The sequence below is a fragment of the Prionailurus viverrinus genome, chromosome D1 (genome assembly GCF_022837055.1).
Source record: "Prionailurus viverrinus isolate Anna chromosome D1, UM_Priviv_1.0, whole genome shotgun sequence".
NCBI lineage: Eukaryota > Metazoa > Chordata > Mammalia > Carnivora > Felidae > Prionailurus > Prionailurus viverrinus.
The window spans coordinates 56,322,657-56,341,509 of record NC_062570.1 but is presented as its reverse complement, the minus strand read 5'-3'; the positions used below and the strand labels follow the sequence as shown (position 1 = coordinate 56,341,509).

Sequence of the window (18,853 nt, the reverse complement as noted above, 5' to 3'; positions counted from 1 at the left end):
TCTCCACCTTTAAAGAGTTTACAGTCTTGGAAATATTGTGTTGGATCTGTGGGCGTAAATGATTTAATCTCTGTGTGCCTCAGTTTCTTCATCTATAATATAAAGATGATAATAGCTGCTTTGGTAGGGTGCTTATACTGAGTTAGTATTTATAAAGTACTTAAGGTAGGGCCTAACGAATAGAAAATACTATAGAAGTGGTTTTTTATTTACCAAAACAAAACTGAACATTGCGGTCACTTTATCCAGTTCTAAAATATCCTACTGGTATTTTTACGGGTATCATAATAAATTTGTAGATTAGAGTGAAATGTCATCTTTATAATAATATCTTCCTATTGGAGAACAGGGTGAGTTTACATTTATTGGGATCTTCTTTTGCATCTCTTAATAGAATATAATAGTTTTCTTCATATGGATCTTGCTGTTCTGGTTATGTTTATTTCTAGATAGTTTATCTTTGTTGCTATTTAAAATGGCACCATGTAGGGGCGCCTGGGTGGCGCAGTCGGTTAAGCGTCCGACTTCAGCCAGGTCACGATCTCGCGGTCCGTGAGTTCGAGCCCCGCGTCGGGCTCTGGGCTGACGGCTCAGAGCCTGGAGCCTGTTTCCGATTCTGTGTCTGCCTCTCTCTCTCTGCCCCTCCCCCGTTCACGCTCTGTCTCTCTCTGTCCCAAAAATAAATAAACGTTGAAAAAAAAAAAAATTAAAAATAAATAAATAAATAAATAAATAAATAAAAATAAAATAAAATGGCACCATGTAATATTTTAATTGATTGTTATTTCTATAAAAGAAGACTTCTGATTTTTGTTTTTAAATTTTCTACTGAATTATAGTCTGTGATGAGTTTTCAGTTGGTTTGCTTGGATTGTCTTGATGTATAATCATATATCATCTCTAAAAAATGATCATTTTGCCGTCCCCCCCCCCATTTTTATAACTCGTGACTCTTTCTCTGACTTAATTTGTGCTAACTATGATGGTAGTGAACATGCTTGTCTTACTTATATTGTGGTTCTTGACTCGTGACCGTTATACTTGAAAAAGATTATTTTATACTTGAAAAAGATTATTATATACAATGTGTTGTGTTTTCCCAGCTTGATAAACAAGGTCACTTACTGCTGTGCTTTGCTTTAACCACCAAAGATTTTGTCCTGTTCTGAACTTGTCATTCATGTGTTTTCAGTTATTCAGTCTGTCTTCTATAAATTTGAACATCCAGATTTGGCTCTTAGCCTGACAGAATCTTGCAGAATATTTTAGAGAATCAGTATCTCTGGAGAACAAAAACTCAGACTCCCCAAAATAGATAAAGTTGGAGATGATTCTTCAGCGTCTCTAACCCCTTCCCCTGAGCACTTAAATTAGCCCTTCGAGAAGTATGTCCCAGCATGTGTTTAATGTTCAAAATATTATTTGCTAACTAAAAACCTCTGTGCCCTTGTATAGAGCTATCCCCTTTGTGCTGACACACAGCAGACATACAGAAATGTTGTCTGTCAAGGAACTAACTGCCCAGGCTGCATTATCCCCATGAATCCATTTCAGATATCTTCAGGTAAAAGGTAGAAGTAATCTTTTTCACCTTTTTTAGTTTTCTGTTGCTTCATAACAAATCACCACAAATGTAGCAGCTTAAACCCCGTGCATTTTTATCTCAAAGTTCTCTAGGTCAGAAGTCTGGGTGGGCTCATCTGGTTTCTCTGCTCGGGGTCTCAGAAAGCCAGAATCAAGGTGTTGGTCAGGCTGGGCTCTTATCTGGAAGCTCTTGGGAATAATCCACTTCCAAGCTCATTTAAATTGTTGGCAGAATCCAGTGGCTTGCAGCTGGAGGTCTGAAGTTTACATTTCCTTGCTGGCTTTTAGCCAGGGGCCAGCCTTTGCTCCTAGAGGCCTCCTGCATTCCTTCTTACATGACCCCTCCATTTTCAGACCAATAATGTCCCATCAAGCCCTTCTCACAGTTCAGATCTTTCAGAACGTTCTCTTCTGTTGCCAGCCAGAGAAAACTTTCTCCTTTTAAAGGCCTCGTGTGATTAGATTAGGCCTATCCAGATGATCTCCCTTTGCCATAGACATAAAATAATCAGGGGAGTAATAACACCAGGGAACGAAGGTCTTGGTGACCATCTTAAAATTGTGACTACTACCCAGCCCTTCAAACTCTCATCGAAGGTTGTCCTTTCCTTCTATGTGCATGTAAAAAGGTAACCTCCTTAAAGGGAGCATCCATGGCTGAGGCATTTCGTGACACCCCGTCATACTTTGCACGCCTTGCCTGCAGTGGACATTCAGTACATGTATGGCGGATGAATTGTTTTTCATTCAATGACTTGGTGAGATCAAAGGTGAATAAATTTATTCCAGACCAAATTGTAAGAGGATCTGCCCGGTTCGAGGAGCATCGTGACTTGACAGTTCATTGCCATTTTGGTTTTGTTTTTCCTTTTTTGAAACTACATTTATTTATGATCGACCGGAGAGACTAAACAGTGGACACATGGGCTTTAGACGCCAGTGCTATTCATGTGAGGTCAGAAGAATTGCACGAAAAAAACATGAAGGACATGAAGTGGATGTTATAGTAAAATTAATATTTTAAGGGAAAAAAATCATTAGTGAGAGAAAGGAGCGTTCCGGAAAACTGTGTTCCATTTAGGGCACCTCGTTACCAGATTCTTTAAGGGAAACTGGAGGGAGTTCAGAGACGTAAAGAATGATGAAGAGGCTGTAGGGATTAACTTACAAGCAAAGATTTTAGAAGACTAAATATGTAGAGCTTAGCTGAACAACAGCTGAGTCGAGATGTAGCTGTTGTCAAATGTCTGATATCAAGAGAAGGAATGTGTTTCTCTGAAGAGCTGAGAGTCTCTTTCTAAGTATTGGAATCAAATCACGAATGGGAAAATCTTTTCTCACCAACGTGTGAGCAGTATTTAGACTGTGTGCTGGGATGTAAAGTATCAGTTGAATTCAAATCCCGGCTCTTCTGCTTGCGTAGCTGCGAAGTTTCAGGCAGCTCCTTTAACCTTTTAAACTCTGTCATGTGTGCAGTGGAAATTATACCACCTACCTATCTCATGGGGTTGTTATGAAGGTTAAATGAAATGACTTAAGTAAACAGTCAAGTTCCATGCCTGGCACAGATTGCAGGTTGAGAAGGACTGTAGATGCTATTGGTATTACCCTTATCATCATCACTCTGAAGTGGTTAAGAGTTCAAAGGGCGAGGGTCAGACAAACCTGGGGTACCAGTTCAAGTGCTACCACTTATTAACTCTTAGTATCCTCAGTTGTAAGCGGGTCGTAGTGAGGACTGTATGAAATAATGCAGTGTGAAATGCTTAGCACATAGTTAATCACTCCGTAAATATATTAGCAGCTATATGGCATTATTTTCATTATAGTAACACCGTCTTTATTCCACCCTGGAACCTGACTAAAGGCTTAGCATATATTCAGTTTCCAAATTGTCCCTATTTACAAACAACAGCATATACATATCTTCATTTCTATTTTTATCACCCCTCCCCATAGACACACACACACACACACACACACACACACACACACACACACACCGTTCGATAATTTTTTGTTGGACTGAATTAAGTAATTTCTACCAGTGATTATATCAGGTACTGTGGTCACTGTACATGGCTGGGGAGATGCCAGAATGGGCTTCTGTATTCCTATGTAATCAAAGTTCTAACAACTGATAGAAGGGCATTTTTTATTCCAATAAAACTGATACTTAGATTTACCTAAATTTCTGTGAGGGAATCCCTGCGTTCATAAATAGCATTTTCATTTTTTTTTTTTTACTTCTACATACACAAGAGCTCCCTGTGGCTCCTTAGTACAAATAGGATTGTGATGGTGTTATACGGAGAATCTATTCTAGATTAAGTAGAAATGGTACTAATGAGAGGATTATCGATTAGAAGGTGTTAAGATTAATCAGAGGGTATAGTCAGATGTATCAGGTATTCATCAGAAGTAGCTTACAGAAAGTACAAGAGGGCCAGAAGAAGAGATACAGATGGCAAGAAAAGCATATGAAAAGATGCTCAATGTTGTTAGTGATTCGGGAAATGCAGATTAAAAGTATAAGAAGGTACCACTGCATACTTACTAGAATGGCTAAGATTTTTTAAGAACTGACAGTATCCATTCCTGATGATGATGATGTACAGCAACTGAAACATTCATATATGACTGATGGGAATGTGAAATTGTATAGCCACTTAGGATAACAGTTGACATTTTTAAAATACAGTTAGACATATTTCTATGGTGTTCCACAGGTAAGTATTGGTCCAAGAGGAATAAAAATACAAGTTCAAACAAAAACCTGTGCCCAAATGTTTATAGGACCTTCATTCATAATAGCCCAAACATGAAACAACCCATATGTTCATCAACTGGCATACAGATGGACAATTTATGGTGTATTCATACAACAGAATACCACTCAGCAATGGAAGGGAATGAGCTACTCATGCATGTAACAACATAGATGAATCTCAAAAACATAAATGAAGGAAGACAGACACAAGAGGCTAAATACTTTGTGATTTCATTTATAAGTCATCCTAGAAAACAGTTTCTGCCTTATTAGACTGTGACCTTCTTGGTCTGATAGAGTTCTTTGCACCAAGATAACATCAAAGTCAGTGAACGAGAAGCAGAAATTCTGAGTTTGAACCGTGTCGGGAACAACGTATAGCCCCTACGGGAGTCAGGACTCCAGATTGGGTCAAAGGCGAATACAAGGTAGTTTGGGGTAAATCAGTATGCCCAGGACTATTAAACACGAGGGCAGGGAGCTGGACCTGACAGCATATCTGCTTCAGTGGATCCTATACAAGTTTGTCCACTCACATAGCCTTTAGCCTCCTGAGAACATAACCTTTCTTTGATGATCGTTAATTACAGCTGATCTCAGTTGCTATCAAGGGTATGATTTGCCTGCCTTTGACAGATTTCCAGTTCTGCCTTGCTTGTCCATTTACAGTGTGCTTTATTGACCCTCTTTAGCAACTCCTAAGAATTGGCCGCGACAGAGACCACACTTACCGATCAGGTTGACCCCAGAGTTGCGTCAATTTAATAGGGCTTCTAGTTAGTTTCTGGCAAACATAAGATGCTGAAGCAAAGGACCATCTTAATTGAAGTGTTTTTGATATGACAGATTTTACAATGATAAGTTTGGCTCAGATATAACCTATGCTTCAGAAATACAACAAGTGATGTAAAGAAAAGAGCCTGTGGTTAGAACTCAGCAAACGTTTTCTCTCCCTGGACTCAATCTGTTCAACCTTAGGCCACGTAACCTTGCACTTAACCGCACAGGGTCAATGAGGCAGGTGGGCTGATGCTCTCAAAGGTGCCATTCAGCTCTAATATGAATCCCATGACTCTAAGAGTAGTTGGTAGTATAACTGGGAGGAGGAATAGAAGAAACATTGCCATTTCTTAGACTTTCAAGCTTTTAGACCTGACTTTCAGGCTTTTCTGAGGTCTGAGGTCAGCTGTGTCCAGTGTTTACATTATAACATATCTATTTTGGAAAAGAACTGGCATGGTTTGTAGACGGGGATGGAAAAGTACTTAGGCTATTCTTGCAACTAGAGGCCCATAATCAGGTTTTTATACTTTTCCTTAGAGGTATATATTGCAGTGACTCACTGTAAGAAACAATATTATTGCTCATATTAAATATTTCTTAAGTAGCTTTTCCATATCTTTGAAAGAGTTGTTTCTTCTAAGAAAGCAGATTTTATTTTTGACATGGTGGTGCCCTTTTTTTTAAAGCTCTTAATCTAGTTCTTTTCATGTCAGTGAAACCTTAGCATTTAAAAGTGCATTGAAATATTGGTAACTAGTCCAATAGAGATTTTTGACTACATAAGCCAAAACTCCAAAGTTAAGTCTTTGATGCATATGTACGTTTTTAATTTCTTATTTTTTCAATTCCTGTAGACCAGTTCTCTTTGTAGTCAAATTCATTGTAATCCCATCACGAAAGTGTTGATCTTTTAGTAACCTTTATTGAAGCATTGTATTAATCCACATTCCCTCACGGTAACAGACGGTTTGTATCAAACATATCATGCAGCTTAGCTCAAGTCCCATATGGAACTAATAAGCCACGCAGTAAGTGGCCTTGTGTAGATGAATATAGTTTGGAAGAGTGTGTGTGTGTGTGTGTGTGTGTGTGTGTGCACGTGCGCATGCATGTGCATGTGTCTGTTGTCTAAACTGAATTTCTCCTGCCAAAACCTAAATGACAAAATGATTCCTGAACCCCTGGAGTCTTTCTTGGCCTGGAAAAATTGTGTGTTTAAAAAATAAAAACAAAATTGAGTACTTTGATATTAAATTAGCTCTCTTAGCTCAATAAGCAGATGCTCACTGAGTATAAGAGCTCAGCATTTATTTCTTAGAAGTACAATCGCACTTTATTTTAAAATATGATCTACGGAGCTGCAAATGGTCTTACTCCTTCAGTGGAGTAGTACCATTCATCAAGCTGTAGGAACTAGTCAATTTCAACTACAAAGGCTCTAACATCATAGTTGATCTAATTTGGTGAAACTCACAGTGATTTGGATGAAACCAAATTGTATTTTTATGCAAGAAGATGGTGTGGGAGAGGAAGATAAGGAAAGATACTTTAATGGAATTGACATGGTTATAATTGTCTGTTGAGGTCTAAATGTATTCTGTGCTCTTGTTTTCTTTTCTTTAACTTGTTCCAGTAACTATAAAGCCAGATCTTCCTGGTTTGTATGGGGATTTTCTTTTGCTAATAGACAATAGCGTTTGTTCATTTTTTCAGGGAAACCACCGAACATTCTTCTTCCCACTTCCCATCTCATTTATCATTTATGTGTAGTTTTCACCTACTAGCCTACGATAGAGTTGCACAAAAGTTTAATTGCTCCTGTGGAGTTCTAAACCAATCAAAGTAAAGCCAAAATTCAAGCTAATTGAAACCAAAATTCCACTTAAAAACTGCTTAGACTCTTTGGGTGGTGGTTAAGTAGGAAGTTGTTACAAAAGGTGTTTATTTCAGAGACTAATTTGAGGCAGTTAGACGGACCCAAAGCAATATTTTATTTGCCTGGGTTTCTTGGCACCCCCCCCCCCCTTCCCCAATCAGAAGTGAGAGCAGAAGGAGCTCTTTAGGGAAGTGTGGTATTGATAGTACTTGGTGAGGGCAGGTTTTGAGGAATGTGAAATAAGATTTTTTTTAGAGAAAAGAGAACTTCAGTCTTTGAACCTAACCTTCAGAGCCGCCTCTGGAGTGTTGCTCATGTTCTACAGCCAAGGCACAGATTGGTTATGTGACTCGTTCAAGATTTCATATATTATGTGGTGAGAACAGACTGTGAGTCCAGGCCTGTCATTCCAGAGACAGAGCTGATTTACAGGGCCTACCCTGGTGGACACTAAATAAATACTTGTTGAATGAAAGAATAGAATATGTAGGAACTTAGTAAATGTAGTTCTTTCTCCCCTTTCCCTGTCCTTTGTCTTTTCCTCCTTGGCCTCACTCCTTTTTTTTTTTTTTTCCCCTGTTTCTGCTAATACATCACCACAGTTAACTTGTTAAAGAATTACTTAATAAAAATTTAGATTTATTCCTTTCCTAAAGTATGTACATTTTAATAGTGGGTCAGCTCTACCTGACATAGTATAGTATATAAGACTGAACCCCATCCTACCCCTTCTATTTTCATATACTTCCCCTGAGGTGTTCAGAAAGGTATCTTCTGTAGGCTCTTCCATCAAAACCTACCCCTCAAGTGAACACAAAGGTTTGACACCCTCTTCGCCAAGTTCGACTTCTGATACCATCAGAAGTGGGCAAAGTCAGAAATGGGGCTGACTGGGCTGATGTTCTTTCCTGTCTCACACTGTGAATGTGTGCTGTGCAAACCATATTTTTATATCAAAATCCTTATATACATGGTACAAACCTGTAATGTTAGAGCATTGAAAGTGGACTCACAGAACTTTGAAAGGCTCATCGAGATGATGTAGCTCAGGAGCGTTTGTTTAACCTGCAAGATGGGAATGCCTGTCTGAGCTCTAATTCTATTCCACCACTTCCCTTACTTAAGAGGAGTTCCTTATTTGCTTTACGCTTTGGGCTTCTACATAATATTTCACTTGAACAAAGGATTCTAGAGCTACAGAAGAAAAAAAAAAGTTTGAAAATTATTTGGCTAGCCAGAGCAGGGATGCACTTGCTGATGATCATACAGTAGAGCTCAGTCACCCAGATCTTCTGACCACCCACATCATGTCTTTCCATTTCACTGTGCAATTATTTTAAAGATATTGACATGTATCGTGTTCATTACTGCCTCTTTAGAGTGCTTGCAGTCAGAAGCTTAGTAAATTAGTAAAAATTGCCATGTAAAAAAGTGAACAATGTACTTAAGATTTTTTTTCCTTTGAGTTGAACTCCCCCCCGCCCACCTCCTTTCTGACACTCATTCTAATGAGTTAAGTGATAAGCCATCTTTGGACACCAGTTTTATGCCCAGCCTAATAGTAGATGCTCTGATGATGATAATATACGGAGTATATATGTATTATAATGGTAATAAGTATAGTTTATTGAGCGCTTATTATGTACCACATATTGTTTGGGGTGCTCTGTACACTTTATCTTATTTAAACTTCACAACAGCTCTGCAAGAGAGGTAACATTTCCCATTTTATAAGTAAGGAAGCTGAAACTCCTCAGAGAAGTGAATGACTTACCCAAAGTCAAACAACTAGTAACTGACAGCGCTGTTGTTCACATCCAGATCTTTTGCATCGAAGCTCATTGCAGTGCGTCATGATGCCTCTCATTCCCTCCCCACAGCATTGATCTCACTTACTAATTAACAAATATTTATCAAGTACCTACTCAGTTAGTTAAGGCTTTCCAAAGACAGCACATGCAAACTTGGTGCGGGAAGGGATTTGGGGAGTGGTGTAAAATGTTCCCTTATCCTGGAGGAGTCAGAGAAAGCTACCTACAGGAAATGGAACTTGTATCCACACCTTGAGAACAGATGGAATATTGCCAGATGGGGGCACCTGGATGGCTCAGTCAGTTAAGTATTCAGCTCAGATCTTCATCTCCGCATTCCTGAAATGGAGCCCCGTGTTGGGCTCTGTGCTGACAGTGCAGAGCCTGCTTGGGATTCTCCCTCTCCCTCTCTCTGCCCCTTCCCTTCTCTCTCTCTCTCTCTCTCTCTCTCTCTCTCTCTCTCTCCCAAAATACATAAAGATAAAGAAGAGAATATGGCCAGATGGAGGATGCCTAGAGAGAGACTTAGAGACAGGAAATAGAGCTCTATTGAGTACTCTGTAAAAGGCTGTCCGGAAGGTTGTTAGCCAGTATGAAAAAGCTGTTATGTATGTAGGGGACTGCATGATAAACAAATTGAATTTACTCATTTGTGTCATACTCGTTTATGTCAGCTCCCCATTGAAATGCTGTTTATTAGTGGCACTAGATAAAATAATATAAACTTGCAAACTCATGGGGTTGAAGAGAACAGAAGAGACGAGAGTGAGTGATAGTCAACAAAATTTTAGAAAAATGCAAACAAATAAATGAGTGATAAACTGAGTTGGCAGAATGGAGAAAAAGGAAGCCTAGAGCCTTCAAGTAACCATGTAATTCAAGCCATAGCCCTCCAGAAGGACTTGGGATTTGGAGGTATGAAGTACCTCATAGAGTGTAGAATAAGGAATAGGTCTAAAAAACAGGAGAATTGCTTGAAATTCTATAGAAAGAGAAATAAGATTGCCAGTTCATTTCATCCACACTTCATAGCCAAGCGATTACCCCTGCACACACCCCAGTGGGAGATTGGAGGTTTACTTTTTGAAAAAATTGAACCAGAGAAGCTCTGAACTCCGAACTGCCTGGTACACAGGGTCAAGAAATAAGATGCCTTACCGAAAACGAGGGGATTCAGTTAAAATCCAACATACCAACACTGAATTCCCCCAACCGCTTTTTCCTACTCTCAGAATGGGATCTAGATTATATTCCTAGGCAGAAGATTGGAGGATTCCCTCTGGAGAAATATAGTCCCAGCAATGAGAACTACTGGGATTGACGTGTGCCCCACAGAAAGGGCTAGGCTTCAATCCTCACTCGCTCTACAGTGAAACCCCCACCCCCCCCCCCCCCAGTCAGCAAGCACTGCATAGACTATCTGATGAGCTTTTACAGTCTCATTCATAATGCCGTGAATGTTTTTTTCAAACCTAAAAGAAAAAGGAGGAAGAAGAAGAAAGAAACCCAGAAGTAACAGAAAGTAGGGAAAGAGCAGATGACAAAATACTACTGCTGCTAATAACAATAAGAAGAAAAGAAGAAGAAGGAGGAGGAGGAGAAGGAGAAGAAGAAAAGAAGAATTAGGGGATAACAGTTTTCATATTGAAAGGCCTCACAATGTGCCCAGCACAATGAATGAAAAACACCAAAACAGAGGCTTAGCACTGTGAACTTTTAAAATACTGGGGTTAAAGAATAAAATCCCAAAAACATCCAGAAAGAAGTATCAACTCACATACAAAGGATCAAGAATCAGAATGTTACCAGGTTTCTCAGTTCCCATATGCACAGTTAAATGGCACTGAAACAGGGCACGCCTGGGTGGCTCAGTCGGTTGAGTGCCCAACTTTGACTCAGGTCATGATCTCATGGTTTGTGAGTTCGAGCCCCACATCAGGCTCTGTGCTGACAGCTCAGAGCCTGGAGCCTGCTTTGGATTCTGTGTTTCCCTCTCTCTCTGCCCCTCCCCCACTCGTACTCTGTCTGTCTCTCTCTCAAAATAAATAAACATAATAATTAAAAAAAATTTTTTTAAATAAAAAAAATAAATGGCAGTGAAACATTATTTTAGAAATTTTCAAGGGAAATTATTTCAGCCTTGAATTCTATACCCAGACAAACTATCATTCAAGTGTGAGAATAGAATAAAGGTATTTTTAAATATTCAAGGTGTCAAAAAAGATGCCTCCCATGTTCCCCTTTCCCAGAAAACTGTTATAGGATATGCACTACCATGATGAGGCAGTAAATCAAGAGAGAAGTTATGAGATCTAAAACAACAGCTTTGACACAGAAGAGATGATGGGGAAGGAAAGTTCTGAGAAGGGAGCAGTGGAGAAGGCCCCGAGAGCAGCAAGTTCAGAATGGAACAGAGAAGAGGGGTGCTTCCAAGGGGGAAATGGACCTGGTAGGTTATGTGGTGTATTTAATCAGACTGAGAAGAATTTTAAGGTTTTGTTCTAGTTTAGGGGGGATCTAGTGATAAGTATATAAGTACTCAGCAATTAACACTGTCTTCAAGATAGGTACCCAACAACTAGGAAAAATGACAATTATCAGTTTAGGAAAAGCAAACCCAAAAAAGTACAAAAAAGGAATAGTATGTTGTTACATGGCTTAGCAGTGAAAAGTATTTCTGCATATATAATAAGGTAAGCACTAAATATTGAGCTAACAAAAATTGTGATATTTAATATCTTAAGGGTGAAGAGAAGTATATTTGGGAGGGTAGAGAGTTAAATCCTCACATTCTTTACGAGAAAGTCATAGGTGATGTATGGATGAGGGGATAAAATGTTTGTGTAAGGGAAGAGTAATATAAAATCTAAATTTTCATTTTTCATAGTAGGAACACAGTAGATGATGTTTAAAACTGGGAAGAATAGGAAATAATAGGAAAATTAATATAATCACACTATTTAGAAATATGAAGGTGAAGAAGTTGTTACTGAAGAGCAAAGAATTTGCTTTTTCATTATAAGCCTTATAGCAGTTTAGACTTACTAAACAGTACATGTACTTTATTTTTAAATTTTAATATATATATGTATTATGTGTGAATTTTTTTGGTTTTATATGTTGAAAATTAAAAGGGTGACATGGTAGAAAGAATTTGGAGTTGTTATTAAGAAATCATAGCCAAGGGGCACCTGGGTGGCTCAATCAGTTAAGCATCCGACTTTGGCTCACGCGCGGTTCATGGGTTTGAGGCCCGTGTTGAGCTCTGTGCTGACAGCTCAGAGCCTGGAGCCTGCTTTGGATTCTGTGTCTCCTCCTCTCTCTGCCCCTCCCCTGGTTCCGCTCTCTCTCTCTCTCTCTCTCAAAAATAAATAAACCTTAAAAAAATTTGTTTGAAGGAATTCTAGCCAAAAAAAGAAAAGAAACTCTAGCCTTGTAAAATCAAAAACCAAGAAACGGCAAGTGTTGACAAGGATGTGGAGAAAAAGGAACCCGCATGCACTGGTGGAGGGAATTCAAACTGGTGCAGCCACTGTGGAAAACAGTATGGAGGTTTCTCAAAAAATTAAAAACAGAACTACCATGTGATCCAGCTCCACTACTGGGTATTACCCAAAGAAAACAAAAATACTAATTCAAAAAGATATATGCGTCCAATGTTTATTGCAGCATTATTTACAATAGCCAAGATAGGAAAGCAGTATACACATACACACAATGGAATGTAAGATGTGAGACACACACACACACACACACACACACACACACACACACAGGAATAGTACTCAGCCATAAAAAGGAGAGATCTTGCCATATACAACAACATGGATGGACCTAAATGAAATAAGTCAGTCAGAGAAAGACAAATACCATATGATTTCACTCATGTTTGGAATTTTAGAAACAAATGAACAAAGCAAAAAGAGACAAACAAAAACAGACTGAAATACAGAGAAACAGAGAACATTAACTGGTGGTTGCCAGAGGGAAGGTGGCTGGGGGATGGGTAAAATAGGTGATGGGGATTAAGAGTACACTTATTGTGGTGAGCACCCGAATAACGTATAGAATTGTTGAATCGGGAAAATGAATGTAGAATGCACAAATGTTGAATGTTGAATGTAATTAACATAACAAGTATGTTAATTATACTTGGATTTAAAAAATTAAAAAAAAAATTTTTAATCCAGCCTTGGCTTGGTCCCTGATCAGCTGTGACCTTGGGCAGGACACTTGCCTTACTGAGCCTTAGTTTCTTCATTTATGAAAGGAAGGAGGTTGGAAAAATGGTCTCCAGGGTCTCTTTAAGATATAATGTCCTAGGATTCTGTGATTAAAAAATGATAATGCTATACAGCAAATGCAGGGTTAAGACCTGGGTAGAGGCTTAGAATTCCCACATTTTCCTTTTTTGGTTGAAATCAGACTTGAAGAAAAAGTTTTGTTGTGGTCTGTGAAAAGAATTCAACACCCACCTTCCATTGTGGAGCCTGCAGCAGGCAATTGACTATGTACTGGCTCAGGGACACATAGCTTAGTGTTATTTCAGTATGGGTGTGTGTGTGTGTGTGTGTTTTTGATATTTAATATTTTTCAGTATGAATCACAGGTGAAATTTCCATGCCATGTGTAAACAATTTCACTTTTTTATTGAAACAATGAATTCAGGAATGTCACATTGGGATATCAGCCATTTTACTTTTATCAATGTATGGAAAAAATGCTTTTATACTAATATAAGAAATGATGTCATTTAATATGGAGTAGATCTTATAATTCAAGGTCAACAAATCTCAGGAGGTGATTTAGGTCACCAAGCTAGCTTTGGAAAAGGAAAAGAATATTTTCCCTTTGTCTTCTCAAGTATTTCAACCAATTTTCTTCTCAGACTTTGGGGTAGATGGTGGAATAGCATGGTTGTGAGAACGAGGCTCTAGCTAATAGTATCTCTGCTATGAAAACATGCGGTCCTGGAGAATTTATTTCCCCTTTCTGGGCTTCAGTTTCCCCATCTGCAAAAGAAAAGGATTGCCTTAAATAATATTCAAAATACCTTTGAGTTTTAACATTCTCTGTTTCTACTTCCTTATTTTTTGTGTATATTCAGACCATTCGAGAGATCTGGTTACGCTTGGGGGTTTTCCTTTAGCAGTTCAGGGTAGTGAGAGTAAACTCTGTTAGTGTCACTCACACTTAAGTAAAAAAAATCAGTTAAGTAGTAGATACAAACAAAAGAAAAGTTTGATTTTGTTGTTATTGGTAGCGGTTTTATTGTTTGTTTCTTTTTTTAAGTTTTTTTTTTTTATCTTTAAGTAATCTCTCCATCCAATGTGGGGCTCGAACTCACAACCCCGAGATCGAGAGTCGCATGCTCTACTGACTGAGCCAGCCAGTAGCCCTAGTAGTGATTTTATTTTTTAAGAGAGGAAAATATTTAGAAGTTTGGCTTAGCCACTTTTAAATTTAGGTGCTGGAAAAGTAAAACTTCAAGACTGATTATCTTTCATGTTAGTACACCAGTATACAGCTCACAAAGTACTTTCTTCATATATATCACATCATTTGAAAAATACATTTCCACAGGGCCTTGTACATTTGTTGTGTATTTTTTTTAACGTTTATTCATTTTTGAGACAGAGAGAGACAGAGCATGAATGGGGGAAGGTCAGAGAGAGGGAGACACAGAATCTGAAACAGGCTCCAGGCTCTGAGCTGTCAGCACAGAGCCCAACACGGGGCTCAAACTCACGGACTGCGAGATCATGGCCTGAGCTGAAGTCGGACGCTTAACTAACTGAGCCACCCAGGCGCCCCTATTGTGTATTTTTTTTAATGTTTATTTATTTTTGAGAAGAGAGAGACAGAGCATGAGCAGGGGAGGAGAGAGAAAGAGGGAGACACAGAATCTGAAACAGGCTTCAGGCTCTGAGCTGTCAGCACCGAGCCTGACGTGGGGCTCGAACTCATGGACCTCGAGATCATGACCTGAGCCAAAGTCGGACGCTTAACCGACTCAGCCACCCAGGCGCCCCCATTTATTGTGCATTTAATGTTGTGTGTGTGTGTGTGAGAGAGAGAGAGAGAGAGAGAGAGAGAGAGCACGTGTATGAATATGCACATATATTTAGATCGCTGTTGTGACCAGTTAAAAGCAAGAGGTAGTCAGAGACAGAGTTAGAGAAGGCAAGGAATAGACAGATGAAAACCATTAGCAAGTTGCCCAAGGTACATAGAAGGACCTAATTTTAGAAAATCAACTCTAGCAGAAATAAGTAAAACTAAGACCAGATCCATCCACGGGCCATAGTTTCCTCATACCAGCTCTACAGCTGTAAGTCCTGGTTCCGGACAAGAGGAAAGTTAGGAATGAGAGAAAAACAGAGCACAGCTTCTATCAAAAGTGGCTTGCTATTTATTTGTTTAATAAGCATTAACCGAGCCCTAGCACTCTCAGACACTGTTGGAAATTAGAGATGAGCACGACATTGCCCTTGGTTATACAAAGGGGAAGGTCAGGGAAAGAAGGGCTGAATGTGCCCAGAGTATCTACTGCCAGCCTTCAGTATCGAAAACCAAATACTGGTTTTGCAGTATGTGTCCCTGGAGTTAATGTCAGCAAACCCTGCAGGGCTCCTTGAAATGTGCTAATTCCATACGTGGCCATTCCTTGTCTTCTCTAACTTTAGGAGGCAAGGAAGCAGGAGAGGAAGAGGCTACCTTTTAAATACCATCCTAGGGGTGCCTGGGTGGCTCAGTCAGTTGGGCGTCTGACTTCAGCTCAGGTCACGATCTCGCGGTTCGTGAGTTCGAGCCCCACGTCGGGCTCTGGGCTGATGGCTCAGAGCCTGGAGCCTGCTTCGGATGCTGTGACTTCCTCTCTCTCTGCCCCTCCCCCGTTCATGCTCTGTCTCTCTGTCTCAAAAATAAATAAAACGTTAAAAAAATTTTTTTTAATAAATAAATAAATAAATACCATCTTGAAAGTATGGTCAACAATATTGGAATCGTACATTTACATTTCCTCTCTGAGAGTTCAAAAGAAGAAAAAACTTAGTGAATGGATCGTGTTTGGGAAGCATTGCCTAGTATCTGCCAGAATTTCTTTTAATTCTGTTTTTCCACCTTTGCAGCTAAGATATCAACATGGACTAGGGACTCCAGACTTGAGGCAAACCCTCCCTAACCTGAAAAACTTCATGGAGCATGGACTAATGGTCAGGTGGTGAGTACCTTTATCTCTGACACCCAGAACCTGGAACGTGGATAATAATCGGAGAAACTTTCCTGGCTTCCTCATCACTCCACACGTGCTTTCTTTGCTAAGATACCTGAAGGAAAGGAAAGGCAGCCATTGTACGTGTGTGTGTCTATGCCCTAGTCTGGCTTAGTGGAGTGAGGCACCCTCTGGAGGGGTGCAGGTTCGAGGGGGTACTGTTTGAACACTGGGAGGTTGGCTGGGCGAGGAATCCTTGAGCGTATTGCTGAGGCAGAGACTGGGGGACAGCCAATGTGATCCACAGAAGGGAGACAAGGAACCCCTGGGGCTTCTTCGAAGAGCCAGCGAAGGACATAACGACAGCATGAGCTTCAGGATCAGTGGCTATGAGAGTTAAGGGAAGAAAGCAGACAACAAATAGGTCAGCTTGACGGACCCAGTCTGAGACCAGGAGGCCCATGCCAAAATGTTTCTTATATTTGATGTCAGTGCCTGTCGGACCATAAGGGCAAGTTGCTGTTTAAAAATGTTTTGACGGGACAGACAGAACTCCTTTACAAAGAGAAGGGGAGAGGGAAATTCTGTTGCAAAGAAGACATTAGCTTGATTCACCTGACTTAAATGGAGAGCTGTTGGCTCCAGCCATTTAGTCATTCTTGAAGTTTGAATTCTCGGATGATGGGCAGGAACTAACAAAATCACGTAAATGGAAATCAAGCCTTAAGAGCTACAGAGCTGGGAGCAGTGTAGTTTCTTCTAAAGAGCACTGGCTTCTCTTCCCACTTCTTTCTCCAGCCTGCTGGGTGAACTTGAAGTTTAACTTCTCTGAAACTTAATTTCCTCATCTGTAATCCCTGCCCTGCTCATCTCACCAGTGTGTGGTGAGACAGAAAAACTATCTGTAGGGAGGAAGGTATAAGATTGGTTTCATTTTCTTCTGTGCCAGAAAGATAGGCCTTGAGAGTAATGAGAAGGCGACGTCTTTAACTGACCTTTACTCTGACATCTTTTATTTTTGTCCTATGTGATCCTCAAAGTGCAAGTTCTGGATGTCTGATCTTAGGACCCCTATTAAGCAAATGAACAATTGTTTAAAGAATTCTACTTAGAATATCAAAATATTTTATAAAAGCTTGGTGCTGATATGGACCCATGTGCCCTGAGGCATTAGGAACAGGAATTGAGTCTTAATGTAAATAACGAGAGCCAGCAGACATTTACTTAGTGTTGTCTCTGTGTAAAGTTCTGTGATAGGCGCTCTGGAGAGTTAACAGGAAGTGTAAGGTTCAAGCCCTACACTCAAAGAATCTGTGATCTCGTTGGAAACAAGATACGTAATTCATGAAAGGTTTCATAATGCAAATGATAAATAACCTAAGATAATTTTTTTAATTTTTTTTTTATTTTTTAAGTTTATGTATTTATTTTGAGAAAGGGGGGAGGGGCAGAGAGAGGGGGTTACAGAAAATCTCAAGCAGGCTCTGCACTGTCAGCACAGAGCCCAATCCAGGGCTCGAACTCACAAAACTGTGAGATCATGACCTGAACTGAAACCAAGAGCTGGATGCTTAACCAACTGAGCCCCCCAGGTGCCCCCTAAAATAAGTTTTTTTAAAAGAAGCAACCCACAATACTACCTGACTAATCACTAAATGAATCTTGCTCAGTACAGACAGCAAATTGTCCCAGTATTATTTATTGAAGAGTCTGTCTTTTGTCCACTGTTTGTTAATGCCATTTCCTTTCATGTGCCAGGTTTATTTATATACATGAATCTGTTTCCAGGCTCCCAATTCTGCTCCTTTGTTTTATTTGTCTATCTGTGGGCTAATACCACATTTTTAACTATGACAAGATGTAATGTCTTTAAGTCATGTTGAGGTTTGAGGATACCCAATAAAAAGCATCCTTCCTCCCCCTGATATGTGGAGCCACTTTAGAGGGGATATACAAAAGACAGAGTCATAGAAGTCGAAATATCAGTTTCATTACTGAAAAAGCCTTTTGGAAAATGTGGATTCAGATCTAAAATAAAAAGGTTTGCAAAAACATCACTCAATGTTTATTTTTGAGAGAGAGAGAGACAGACAGAGAGCACAAGTGGGGGAGGGACAGAGAGAGAGGGAAACACAGAATCAGAAGCAGGCTCCAGGCTCCAAGCTGTCAGCACTGAGCCTGATGCGGGGCTTGAACCCACAAACTGCGAGATCATGACCTGAGCTGAAGTTGGAAGCTTAACCAACTGAGCCACCCAGGCGCCCCTCATCACTAAATTTTTTTTTTTTATTTTTTTTAACGTTTATTTATTTTTGAGACAGAGAGAGACAGAGCATGAATGGGGGTCAGAGAGAGAGGGAGACACAGAATCCGAAGCAGGCTCCAGGCTCTGAGCTGTCAGCACAGAGCCCAATGCAGGGCTTGAACTCACGGACCGCGAGATCATGACCTGAGCCGAAGTCGGACGCTTAACCGACTGAGCCACCCAGGCGCCCCTCTCTCATCACTCAAAATAAAACTTCCCCTCACAGTCACATCGTGAACTGGAGAACCCCAGGCTTTCCTCACAGAGGCAGGCCCTTGACCACTCTGCAGAGAGCAGTCACAGACTCTTATAGGAAACCAGATGGGGCTAAGCCAAGAGTACCCAAGTTTTACTTTTCCCTCTAAATTCACCCATCAGAAAAGGCTCTTCTTCTCGAAGAGAGAGAGAATGGAGAGAGGCCAGAAGTGCTACACCTAAATCATGTTCCTTCATAGCAAGGGAAAAGGAAGATACCCCCAACTTTCTTGATATCTGATAGGGTGAGGCTCCT

At 40.0% G+C, this 18,853-nt stretch overlaps 1 protein-coding gene across 1 annotated transcript in view; it reads left to right on the top strand.

Annotated features, from left to right (window-relative positions):
* Positions 1-18,853, top strand: part of UVRAG (UV radiation resistance associated) — a 297,766-nt gene that overhangs the window by 253,346 nt on the left and 25,567 nt on the right. The window contains exon 14 of the mRNA XM_047877056.1: positions 15,955-16,046. Within this exon, the coding sequence (XP_047733012.1) occupies positions 15,955-16,046 (92 nt within the window). The remainder of the gene's footprint in view (positions 1-15,954; positions 16,047-18,853) is intronic.